The 13,296-nt window shown below is 37.2% G+C and overlaps 1 protein-coding gene across 1 annotated transcript in view; it reads right to left on the bottom strand.

Moving 5' to 3' along the window:
• POLR3B (RNA polymerase III subunit B) overlaps window positions 1-13,296 on the bottom strand; it is an 80,718-nt gene that overhangs the window by 47,851 nt on the left and 19,571 nt on the right. The window contains exons 10-14 of the mRNA XM_026867887.1: window positions 11,761-11,883; window positions 10,170-10,286; window positions 9,551-9,685; window positions 3,902-4,063; window positions 460-660 (exon numbers count right to left, since the gene is read on the bottom strand). Of these exons, the coding sequence (XP_026723688.1) occupies window positions 460-660; window positions 3,902-4,063; window positions 9,551-9,685; window positions 10,170-10,286; window positions 11,761-11,883 (738 nt within the window). The remainder of the gene's footprint in view (window positions 1-459; window positions 661-3,901; window positions 4,064-9,550; window positions 9,686-10,169; window positions 10,287-11,760; window positions 11,884-13,296) is intronic.

Here is a 13,296-nt window from a genome sequence, read left to right as displayed (position 1 = left end):
TTCCTCAAGATAAATGCTAAAGCTGTTTCTGTAATAATAATGTATGTTTCTAGAAAAATTGCAGATCAATGCTGCAACTTCAAAACAGAACACTTATTGTAGTATGAAGGGATAAGAGTTTAGGACTCCTCTTTTTCTGCTCTGATCAAAAGAGAGCAAGTAGCTCTGCTGCAAAAATGGGAGGCCTCACGTCATTCTCATATAGCTAAATGTTTTCTCAACAGCTTCCAGTCAATGCATTCAGGTAGGAGAAAAAAGGCAATACAGTAAGGAGGATCAGGATGTAAACAGGTGAGATGTGAGAAGACACACAAGTTGTGTTATCAGGCTAAGGATAATTTCTCTCTCCAGAAATTCCATCAGAATTCTTCCACTGATGGGGGATTACCTGTTTCAAAATATAAACCGTCTCCACTCCTCAGGAGAGGAAATACTGAAAGCAAAATAGAAATTCCTCACCTCTCCTTCAGGAGTGTCAGATGGGCAGAGCATCCCCCACTGAGATGGTTGCAGTGACCGAGGACCACTCACTTTCCTTGTCTTTTCAAACTGAGAGGAGATTCTAGTCATCATTCCCAGAGCAGATATATAAGACAAGCGGGACAATACTTGCGTCACGCCTTGGCGGTCCATTTTGAACCTCTTCAGAGACCAATTTCCCTGTAGAATAAACCAAACATTTCAAAAAAGTTATTGCAGGTTATCCCTGTCTCGACACTACACGTCTTTTTTCAGTTATCTAGACAGAATGATACCTGAGGAGCTTTGCACAGCAAATGCTGCCCATTTATATAAAACAACTTTATTCTTACCTATCTGCACATAAACTACTAGTTATAACGTACTTGTGCTAAGTATTAAAAAAAGTTAAAACAAACTGCTCTTTTAGATGAGAGGATACTTTCGCTATTATATATTCAATCACACAAAGATTCTTCATCATCTGTCCCTCACAGGTAAATCAGTACTCAAATTTAGCTAAATTAAATTATTCTCTGTTCTCCCTTTACAGATTTTTTCAAGTATTTTAAAAAAAGGTATTTTGAGTAAAATACACTTTTACAACCGATCCTACAAACTTTCAGTTCTGCCTTTTTCATGATTTGTTATTTTTGTAGGAAACAGGCATTTACACTGGAGAAGTCTGACATGAAAGCTCTCTGGACTTCTTCTTCTTCTTGAAGCCTTCTGTTTTTAGAATCCAGAGGAAAAAGACCCACTGACGTGTCTTCTCACAGAAGAAGGGGAGGTGGGGGGGTGGAATTGGGTCTATCCAACTTCTCTGGTAGGATTACACCAAATAAGAAATGTAAGATCCATGCAGATGTCAGAAGCTTCATGTTTCAGGACTGTCACAGGCAGTAGCACTTGTAGTTTTCATTAAAACACAGGAGTTCAGAGAATATTCTAGAACACAATTATGTTTCCATGTCCATCAGATTTAGTAATCTCTACTGTAAGATCTTGAAATTTGGTGCTACAATTTTTGACTTCATGACATCTATTCCATATAGAGTTTCCACCACCTGAGTCAGTGGATACAGCAAGTTTCTGTCTAAATTACTACTATTTACCCCAGCCACTGTGTTACCGGTCAGTCCAAAGGCAATTAATATCTCAAAGGTAACACTTTCTCAAGGATTGCTCTCTGTTAATTCCTGTAGCCCTTTTGATAAACTCAGCTCATCAATATTAACAAATAATTTGAAGCTTTCTTGCTGTACTACACTGAAATCCTTTTAGAGGGTGATTTGCTTGGCTTCTTTATACATTAACAGCACAATCCCATTTTGTGATGAACAGCAAGTAACCACCACCCATCCAAATGATTTGGCTATTTGCTTCCACTGGAGAGACTATCAAACTGTCTGCAGAACTTCCCTTTTTTTCTTATTACAGAAAGTGGGAAGACATAATGCCCAACAGTAAATCAGTCAAAGAAACCTGTCCACTTGCTCAGCCTTCTAGAGAAGCATTTACTCACTGACCATTTCATTCTTTAAGGACTGGGAAGTGGAAGAATACAATAAATGAGTAGTTTTTCCTCATGCTAGAGATGATTGCATCCGTAGTCTAAAATAGCATGTGGTTTCTTCTTCACTGCCCAGAAGACTGTGAAATCTCAAAGACTAGAGAAAAGGGGAGCTAAAAAGGCTGCCTGAAGAAGCAATAGGAAAAATTCTTTGTGCTTTGAAAGTGACAGAGTGACTCCTTCAAAAGTTGTTAAAAAAAACCAAAATGGGGCCAGGGCTGCTGTAAGACCATTCCCAGTGGAGGACTTCCTACTGAAAACTTCTGTGAACTAAAAGTTGCTCCCTCAGTGATACTGGATGACTCTGCAGATGCTGAAACATCTATTAGGCCTGTGGCACTACTGCCTGACCTACCCTCTCTTCTGGTATTTTCCAGAGTAAAAAGACCTATAGCAAATATAATTGAACACCACTGTCCAGTTGATGCAGTAGTGCTACAAATTCTTTTGCATGCTACTAGTGTAATTATGAATGTGCCGAGCTATTTCATGCTCTTTGAGACTATCATTGAAACATTCTGGTGAGATTGGAGATTGTTGTTTCCAAGACTGATTTTTATGGTATTTGCTTAATCTCTTGAATAGTATGCACTGGGCATTGTTCCTGAGAAATTATTTTCAATGCTTAAGAGCAGATGGTGTTTAACTGCTTATGTGGCAGTAAAAAAAAAGTCCAAAGATAGTGGAAGAAGGAAGACTTTACAACATGTACTGAATACTTTGCAGATTTATCTCTGTCAGTCCAAATGGAAAAACTGGCACCGGCTAGAAGAAAGCACTAGCATTTAGAGAAACAAATCTCTCAATTGTTTTGGTTACGTGCACTGTAGAGATTTAACTACATTTGGGGCACTCATAAAATTAAGCTTTAACACTGGGATTTGTAAGTAACAGACTGTTGGTGGTTTTGGATACAATTTGTGGAGTTAATTTTGTTTACAAGAACTGAAGAAAAATGTCAGTTTCATGCTAGGCAGAAAAGCTGTCTCAAGAGCTCCACAGATTAAAAATTAAGTTGCACAATTTTTACCAGCTACTAAAATACTTAGACTAATCCAATTTCTTAAAAAATTATGGATTTCAAAGTCATTTACAAGCTAGTCGCTAGATTTCAGTAACCATCTCACAAATTGCTCTTGCAGATGTGTCAGGTAAGAAACAAAATTTGTAACTGTATTCTTGTTCTTGTCCACTGGCACAAATTAAAAAATCCATTCTAGTAGAAGGCAGACACAGGCTAAAATCTAACCAAGACAAATATTTAAAGGCTTTCTCTGTTAAATAGTTCAGTGTCATTAGCAGAGAATTACTAATTTCTATCCGGCAAATTTGCTCATATTAGCAATTTCATATGAATAAAAAGGCACTGCACTTAAAGAGCTCACAATTTAGGTGGTGGGTTTTTTCCCTACCCACCTTCCACTCTCCCCTAGTTGTCGTCTTTTCATGATGTTTTCCTGCTGCTTTTCAACCACCTTTTGGACACATGATGTAACCTGACCCTAGCTAAATCCAGATAATAAAAAAATACCATGAACCACATAGTCAAGTAGAACCTAGAAGACAGCAAGTTGGACAAACAAAAATATGATCTCTACTTTAAACTTGCTTGATTCTACCATTCCTTCACAAACACTAAAACATCATTTTGAAATAGTGAAATAAAAAGTGGTTTGATGATCAATGATTCTTCAATTCCAAAAGCCCTGCCCATGACAAGAGTCTTCCAATTTTAATCTATAAAGAATGTTAAATAGATTTGCTTTTACAACGAAAGATAGTAGAGTCATCAGAAGAAAATTTACACATTTCCATCATTCACTATGGTGGAAAAACTCTACATATTAGAATGAAGACAGAAATACTTACTGTGGAGATGGCATTGACCATGCCATTGGTGATCTGATCTTGACGCATATGCTTCACTACATCAAACTGAGCTGCACGTTGCTTGGGGATTACCTGGTCAGCAATCTTTTTCAGTTCAGAGTTAAATTTTTTGAACAAATCTTCAAATAGAAGAGAAAGAAGCTAGAAATACACAACAATTGGATTAAGGGAAAAATTATACTTCTCCAAGTCTGGGAATTGGGGGGGGCGGCACATGTTTAACATTTCTACCTTTACACTTTTTGTCAGTTAAATAATATCCTCTCTGTTTCTTAAATATTTTTATCATATTTTCCTTGTTAAAGTGCAATATTAGAAAATAATAGAAAACAAATTAAGTAGAAGAATGGTCTAAGCCTATGCATTTATTCATTTTGGTTTGCTTTAATCCTTTCTATGCAATATCTTGGCATACCCATGCATCTCTACACTATCGATTTACTAATTATTTTCCCTAATCTGCTACATTATAATCCATCTGATCTATTTCTTCCTTCCTAAAGTCACAAACTCTTTTAAAGATTTAATGCCCTAAATGTACAACCCTGAACTACACTCAAGGTTTGGAGGCAAGACCAACTTCTATTTTAATACTGGATTAAATAACTGAAGTAAAACAATAAGTGAAGTGTAACTTTTATATATTCTATTATTAAAAGTGAAAAAGGCTGTTTAAAGTGCCCCTTCCCAGAAGCTACTTAAAATGGACAAGACAAACACCCAAGTGACTGTAAGGGGCCCTCAGGGGAAGCAACTCAGCAGCACAAAATTTGGAAGCAGGGCACAGTTTGCAAGACTAGAAGTACAAAAGGTGCACTGTTACCATTGCTTCTGGACAAGTAGAACTAAAAGACTTTTTTAGGGGGCCCAGAAGCAACTTCTGCTCTTGACAGCTGACAAGACATATCTCAGGTTATGTAGGCAGCTTCCTCACTGAGATACACTTTTATCCTGCTCCTTTCTGCCAATCACAATCTGTGGAAAACCAATTACACCCACAGAGAGTCCACCTGGTTCAACACCTGCCATCCTTTCTGTAAGTGTTACTACGGAAAGTGCAATGCTCTTCTACATCTTGCCCTTAAAAATAATATAAAAGTCTACAGTTTAAGTAAAGAAGCTACATAACATAACTGAACTGGAAAAAAACCCCACAGCAATACAAACCATCAAAAGTGCTGCAGTTTAAGCCAGTTAGTTTCCCGTATATGTATACTAATTACTTCTAATTCTTAAAATAGCCATAAAAGGAAACGACTACCAAAATTTGTGATCTTTTTTTGCTCTCTAATCTGCTTTGCTTCTGCATTTTGCTCAGCCTCTCCTTGCTGACACTAATGTCTTCCCAAAACACTCAAATCTGCATTACATGATACATTTTAAGTGTTCACAATTATTAGCTTTGGAAGCAAGCAGTGTAAATTCTAAAGCCTGGCAGTCCTGTCCTGGGACTCTATTTTCCAGCAGCTCTAAGTGTCAGAAGAACTAAAAATGCAGCAGCTACCAATGCCAGAAATGGTAGTTCCCAGTGTACAACACACTGTAGGGCTGAATATGCTAGGTATTCAGCCACCACAAGCTAAGATATTCTGGAGTCAGTTGTATAATTTAATTTCTGTTTGTGCAGAATTAAACTGAATTTTAACTGTCTCCATCAGACATACTCCCAACTTTTCCTCACCTTCTGGAAATAAGATAGCAAACCACTCCTTCCTCTATCAATGGGATGGGCCACTAGTTTTCATTTGTTTTTCTCTGTGTGCATACCCAGCTGGGCTGAGCAAAGCATTTGGCAAATGACACTGTAAAGCAGCCAACTAGATTATAAACTACCCTTGTCACTGGTATCACAAAATCATTTAAGAATAAAAATATAACAAATTACACCTAGAAACTCAAGACAGACATCTGATGTGCTATAAAACACTCCCACTGGCCTTCATGGAGAGCAAGACTGGATTATATTTGACAGTCTACTCCACAAGGTATAAGGAACATTTAATGTTCAGTCACTAAACTGTAAAACCAATGATAACACACACTGTACGCTAACCCTTGACAAAAATGGAATCTTATTTTCACTCTGGACAGAGAGTTTTTGCTTTAAAACTGGTTAAGTGGGTTTTTTTAGACCTGGCCTTAGCATGAGAAGAAGGTGTTGTAGACCCTCTTTCCCCTCCTGATGCTCGTAGTACCATTAACATTTACAAGGCAATACCTTAGCACCACTGTCAAAAAAAATCTAGTCACCTGCAACTTACTGATGATGTCACAGCTCTTTTAAATCAGATTACCCTCAGAAATAAAAGCATCTTCTATGAAGCATCATGTAAGGAAGGAGAACCCATAGGACTCTCCAAAGACTACATTATGAGGGAAGTATTCCAAAAGTAGGGAAAAAAGTAAAAGGAAGTAAAGTGCAGAGTTTTAAGATGTCTGATAGTTCTGCTTAAGAACTAGACTTTTGAAGTCAATAATGATATGCATTAGATCTCAACAGGTTTGAGCAGGATTTACACATTTGACAAAACATTTAACAGAACATTTTAAAAAAATCACTCCGAAAATGTTTTCATATTTGATTTCTTGATCCTAAAATTGCAAAAACCTCCAGATTCCACATGCCATAGGGATTATAAAGCCATGCCATCCTTCCTCTTCTCTGAACTAATAAAGAACGTTATACCCCAAGTACACCAACTTGCTAGAAAAGTGTCATACTTTGCTAATTTCCCTCAGAGACTCTAAGTCTGTAACAACTCTGACTATCTGGCAAAGCAGAATCTCACAATAACCACATTATTTAGGTCAAGAGTAAGAGACTAAAGAAAAAGGATGGAATGCCAGTGATAATATTCAATGGATTTCATGGTTAGTCCTGGGCCTTTCAGCCTACTTCAGACAGGAGCACTAAAGAGCAAATTATATTTAAGAAAAAAAAATACTGACAGCTCATCAATTGATTTTCATTGAAAATCCTAAGAAAAATTAATAAAGAAGTTAAGCTGCTGAAATACAGTTTCACCAATTAGCTTAATGTCAGAGAATTCTAATTAGGCGCCTTGAGATTGCTATTTAGTGTTTAAGCCTTTAGAGTGCCAAATTCTCCCTTTCACACAAACTGGTTGCAAAATTAAAGACATTAGGCAGCCTTAATTATATTATCAGAACAGCTGGGATTAGGCAATCTCTGAAGTCAAGGCGGTATTCTTTTGTCACAGGGTAGAAATCCCTTGCTTTCCAGGGTGCCGGATTTTGGTGCTGTTCCATATCTCACCCATACAAAGCAAGCTGCATTAGAAACAAAAAAAAAAATGAGGACAAAGAACAGAGTAATGCTTAGCAAATAATGAACACATTAAGGAAAGAGAAAAGGTAGGTGAAAAGATTAAGCCTGAAATCGGTAGGTTTTGCTAACACCTCAGCTGGCACCTGGCCTACCGAGCCTCTAGTGGCAGAAAGACTAAGAGAAAGCTCTGTAAACCAGCTTGGCTAATGGATACAACTCTGTTATCTAAAGCTAAAGCACATTTCGTACTCTCTTGTCCCATGGGGTGTGAAATTAGCAGCTATTGTTTTCACACATTTTTATAAACACAATGCCTTTTATGTCTTTACATTGTTTAGACTGCTATGTTTTTCTCCTCATATGGGAATCTTTTCTTTTTTTTTTCTTTATTCAAATTTTAAATCACCAGGATTTTTATTCCAGGAACATGCTGGTATTAAAAACAAGCACCAACCATTTTATCCATGCAAACTTTAACTAAACACAAACATTTAGAAACTGGCAAAAAATCTCTACACTTTTTAGTCTGTAATCCAATCAAATTAATATACACCGATAATGTGGCAGAGAGGAATTCAAGTGTTCAGCTTGAAATGAGCTTTTAAAATATCACAAGAGAGCCAGAACTACTCTTAATCAAGTGTTACATCCCCCCTGCCTAGTTCTCCTTGATGTAGAAAAAATACGCCTTGGCTTTGTTATGATGATCCTCTACATTTAAAATCCCTTCCCAGTTAATTTAAAATTACTTTGGTTGTTAACATCTGTGTGAGCAGAGACTTTTTTCTTCCAGCTTGTAGAAAAGTTTTTACCTGCTCTACTTTCTGCCTCTAAAAATTAGGAAAAAACAAACTACTCCTTCAATCCATTTAGATAAGAACAATACAGTGACAAATCAACAACTAATTTTACTGATTACAGTCATACTGAACCACAGCAACATTACAGCAGAAAGCAACCATTACAGCTGAAAATAATTGCTCCATTAGAATACTGCACTAACGTCCTCTTACTCCTCCTTACACTTTAGAAATACGTTCTGTTTCAGAACAAAGGTTTGATAACAATCAACATATTAATTTAAAGAAAGATTTTTTTCCTAACAGGTTAAGAAGTCTTTTTTCCTTGTATTTGTGCTTAGAGTGTGTTGAAGAGTGTCATCTTAGTTTTTTCAGAAAACTAGGAAGCAAAGCACATGTTTTTATTCTGAAATGATTCTGTGCTCTGTGTGTGTTCACATATGTGCATGGAGAACAGGGCAGAGTGGAAAGGGGAATAGCAGTATGAGACAATATACAAGCACACATCTTAAAAAGTGCAGTAAGATGAGAATTCCCACTGGATACAAACAAAAAGGAATGGATACTGTTACTTGTGCTGCACCAGAAATCCCAATACAAATTATGTGGGGAGCAGAAATGCATAGTTTCTCCAACCTGGTGCATTATGTGTACTTGTCTGAATTTCTGATGCATCATCAATAATCAGAGATGATATTGACTGCCAAAATTTCAATTTATGCTAATATAGAGCACAGCAAAGAAGTCTAATCCTAATCTAAATTGGTTAATCAAATAACCAGAGATGACAAGGAAAAAATCCATGCCATGGTAACCAGGCTGTTTCTTCACCTACGAGGCAAATTCCCACTGCATTAGGAGAACATAGGTTGGCCAACAGCTCTGAACTGCCATCCTCTCTGCAAAAATCAGTGCCAGACACCTCAAACCATTCCCTCCTTCACAACCCTTTGTCACTGTTTCTACCTCCAAGCAGAGAGAAGTCCATGCAATCCACTTTCATTAGTTGTTAAAATTAACTTTAAACCATTTAATTTCGTTCATTCATGCTACTCTAGAGCCTAGAAAGGCAGCTGACAACAAATAAGCAATCTTACAGGCTTCTCCAAATGACAGGAGGCTTGAGTGGTTGTTTTGTGAGCAGCTACACAAGCTGGGTTCTCCATAGTGGGACAGCATGGACCTGACACTCAGGCACATACTTGGTCCCAGTTTATTCCCTTATCCAGCTGCTTAGATGGGGACACTGGAAGATGGATATTACCACTGCCTTCTTGGCACTGAGTGTTACAATGGGACTAGAACTGATGCCGTATTTACAATGTTCTGTCCTTTTAGCTGGTATAAAGAGACAATATAGAAGTAAAAATATAATTTATTTGTCTCAATCAGGGAAGTATATCTAAGTACACGCAGAAAAGTCAACAAAAATGAGAAGAAAAACACTTCAATCGAAAAGACAGAGATGCTCCTTACTCTGCATCTTTTAAAAGCAACTGTGACTCCAAAGAAGCAATTTGCTCTGAAGTAAAAACTCACCTGCCCTGCCAACTCTAAACGTTTATTTCCATAGTAGTCTCTGTCATCTACTTTATTTTCTCCTTGAGCCAAAATTACTCTGCGTACCATCACTGCTGTGTATATGCACTTGGCACGAAAATTGAATTCCTTCACCTGTAAACAAAACAAAAAAATCCCCATACTGATGTTTCAGGATCAGTTCCTTAGTTCTTATTCAGATAAACGCATCCATTTAAATCAATGGGTAATCTGAGCTGACTGAGGAGTTATAAAAGGGATCTGTGCACTTTACCTTCTTAAAAAATGCTAAAAGTAATACAAATTAATGACATTGAAACAGATAGTAAATGAAAACAAATCAGAATAAAGGTATAGGTCATGAGAATAAGGTCCTGAACTAACAGCTGATACTACCTGGCTATGCAGAAAAAATGCATACTATGATAAGTAGTTCAATGGTACAGCATTTCATAAAGATTACTTCTGACTCAATCCAAATCTTCCTCTGTAGTTTGAGGATGGTTTATTTTATCTCAGCTACAAAACAATCGAAGACATTTTTCCCTGCCAACAAACCTCACACCATAAATAACCACATAAATTTACTTCAATTTAAAAAAAACACCACACTACATACAAGAACATGGGTCAGAATAGTTGATGCTAGCAGCTCTCGTGCTTCTTCCATCTTTGTTTTCTTTGGGCCTCCCCACATTCTTTGCCTTCGTACTTTGTTTCCAATGTACTTCAATGCCTGTCAAGGCAGGGAATTAACTTGAGTTAATATCAGAACTATAACCTATACAAATATAAACACACAGAGAGATCTGTATGTATTCCTCAGTCAGTGCAATCCCACTAGTCACAGATGATAACAAACTTCAAGCAAAGTGCAAAATACCAAACATGTAATTGATGCTAATAAAAAAATATTGAAAATTTACATCATTTATTATAATTAAACATATGTTGGTTATCATATGTTGGTTATCAAATGTTGATAATATCTGAAATTGGAAGCGGTGAAGGAGCATGATTAATACATTAAAAAAAAGGGAACTGCAGCGATGTAAGAAAAAGGATTACATAATTTCCAAAGATATCTAGTTTATCTTTTCACCTACAGTTCTTTTGTGCACTTGCTAAGTTTTATTCGGATATTAAACTGTGAGATGGCACTTGCTGTTTAATAGGCAGAAACACTATTGTGTGGCATCCGCATCTGTCTGCAAGTCTCTTATCAGTTGTCCAATAAATGGAATCAATTTGCAGAATTCAGGGTCAGACAAGTCAAAGAAACTACCCAGGTCCACACAGGAAGTTCATGTCTGGAAAAGAAGCCATGCCCCCTATGCCAAAGAATTACCCTCTCCACTAAATGACAGACTATCCTTTCCATCTGTTACCTGCTTCCCTAAACAGCTCACTCTTTTAATTTCATTTGACATTTCTTGCACAGATTAACTTCTGTATTTCTGTTTTTCCACTTTCCTCTGTGTTCCTCTGGCATCAACATTTTACCCTTCAGACTCTGAATTAGGAGGCCTTCATGCTACCTCTAACCCTGAAAAGCCCCAAAAGATGCAAACTAGAAAGATGTTCACTTTACAACACTCAACATGACACATGGAAAGATTCAATAAAGTTTGCAATGAAATATCAGAAATAAGACTAATCTTCAAAAGCTTCTTCTAGCAGATTAATAGGTACATGATGGGAATGCTGACAGCAAAATGGCCTGTGCTCTGGCTAATTAAAAAAGTACATGAGCTGAAGAGAATTCTGGCAAGTCTTTAGCACGACAGAAAGTGGCTATTACTGAGGGCTTTATACAGGAGAGAGAACATCTACTCATGAGACAAACAGTCATGTTCACATCAGTGGGGCTTCTGGGAAATTGGGCATACAGTTCCTTGTTAAAAAAAAGGGAATCATCCTCAACAAAATCCCTAATCTTACAGATATCACTACTTGTCACATACATTAAAACATAACCCTGGGCTCCAAAAACAAAGCATTTCTTGACTTTGGAGTTTTTTTCAGTTAGGTAATGAAAAGAATGACTGACTTTTGACAAGTCCTGTCCCCTTAAAAAACCCTTATCTTAGAATAACTCCCAAAAAACAAACCTCAAAGCACAAAGTGTATGTCCGTTGCTGACATGGCAAAGTGGTCAATACCCACCGTCTTTAGATTTTTATGGCCTCTGGCCATGTGAAAAGACACACCTGCATCTGTGTAAAAATCTGAGCTTTTTGGCATTCTTCCAGACTAGGAGCAAATGCAGCCATCACATGTTCCTCTGTGCCAATCATTTGTACAATCTCTTGGTCACTCTCAACACCCATGGCCTAGGAACAGAAGAAAAGATAGAAATAGCACAGGCTTTATGTTAACTCACTGACATTTGCTTATGCTAATTTGGTATTGTTTGTCTGCATTACTACTAAGCAAGAGCTAGTTCTTCTCTAAGAAACTGTGCCATCTGGCACTGGCAGCACATATTCTAGCTATGGAAGAACGTTAAATGGAAATCTTGATAAGCAGGAGGAACACACACACACACACACACTTTCTGAAGAGCCTTTTTTTAATTCACTGACAGGAGTTAAATTTTCTGTTTTTTCTTAAGAAAGAAATAAATACCAGGTAATAACAACCTTACATGTGCAACAATGAAAACCAAGTCAGAATCTACAATAAATAAAGTGAAATTTCTTAAAAGATTACATATGGTCTCTTACCACAAGCAATTTTGCAAACTCAGTTGACTGTGATGCAGCACGTTCTATTTGAGAAATGTTTACAATTTACCTCCTTTGCAGCTCTTTACATTTAGAAGATGACTTCACTACACAATTCCACTTGAAAGCCATTCTATTATTTCACTGATCCTTGGACACCTTTTTAGACTTTATATTGCGGAAAAAGCTTAATAAACTAAGAAAGCGCTTAACAGATTTAGAAAAATCTTTCTATCAGTAAGTGTTTCAAGGTGGCAGCCAGCAGTGAAGGCCTTTGTGGATTCCAGATGGTGCTAAAGCTCCCCCCTTCACACATTTGCCTGGAGCCCTGCCATATCAAGAAATGGAATAATCTCTCTAAACCTCTTCTGGCTGAGTTATGTTTCTCAGAACTTTGTGAGGAAGTTACGTTTGCATTCATATTATTCTTCAAGCTGCCTGCCACAAAGACCATTGTAAATAACAGCCTATGTAGACCCGAGTATTCTGGTTCTCATTAAAAACTGGCAGTGTCCCAAAAAGTCACATTTTCATCAAAAATGCACAAATACCTTCCTTTCTTATTGCCTTCATTGGGTGTCATTCTGCTTAACACCTAGCTAACGCTATGCCCTTGCAAAACTGTTGCTCTAATTGTGAAGTATCTGGATTTTTTTTTTTTTCTTTCATCTTTCTTTTTCAACAAAGTGGTTGGTTGAAGTTTGTTTAACTTAAAACTATGTCTCTTCACCTTGTGGTTTATTATAAATTAAAAGCAATGCAAAAGTAGCACACACCCATAACAGTGTGAGAACATTGCTGGTTTAGTGCAAAGCACAGATCACAATTCCACCATCTCAGACAGACCTGAGTGCCAAATCAAGATACAGTTACTTCACCAAGAGTGTTTCATCATATTTGCTCCCACTAAGTACTCACCCCTCTGATCTCACGTCTCTTTTCAGAACCAGAATTCGTTCATGAGTCCATTATATTGCTGTAGTTCAGACTGTTTTTTCAAATACTATTATGCTTCCTCAT

The sequence above is a fragment of the Athene cunicularia genome (assembly GCF_003259725.1).
Source record: "Athene cunicularia isolate RWA chromosome 1 unlocalized genomic scaffold, athCun1 chr1_part2, whole genome shotgun sequence".
Lineage (NCBI taxonomy): Eukaryota > Metazoa > Chordata > Aves > Strigiformes > Strigidae > Athene > Athene cunicularia.
This window is presented reverse-complemented; position numbering and strand designations above follow the sequence as displayed.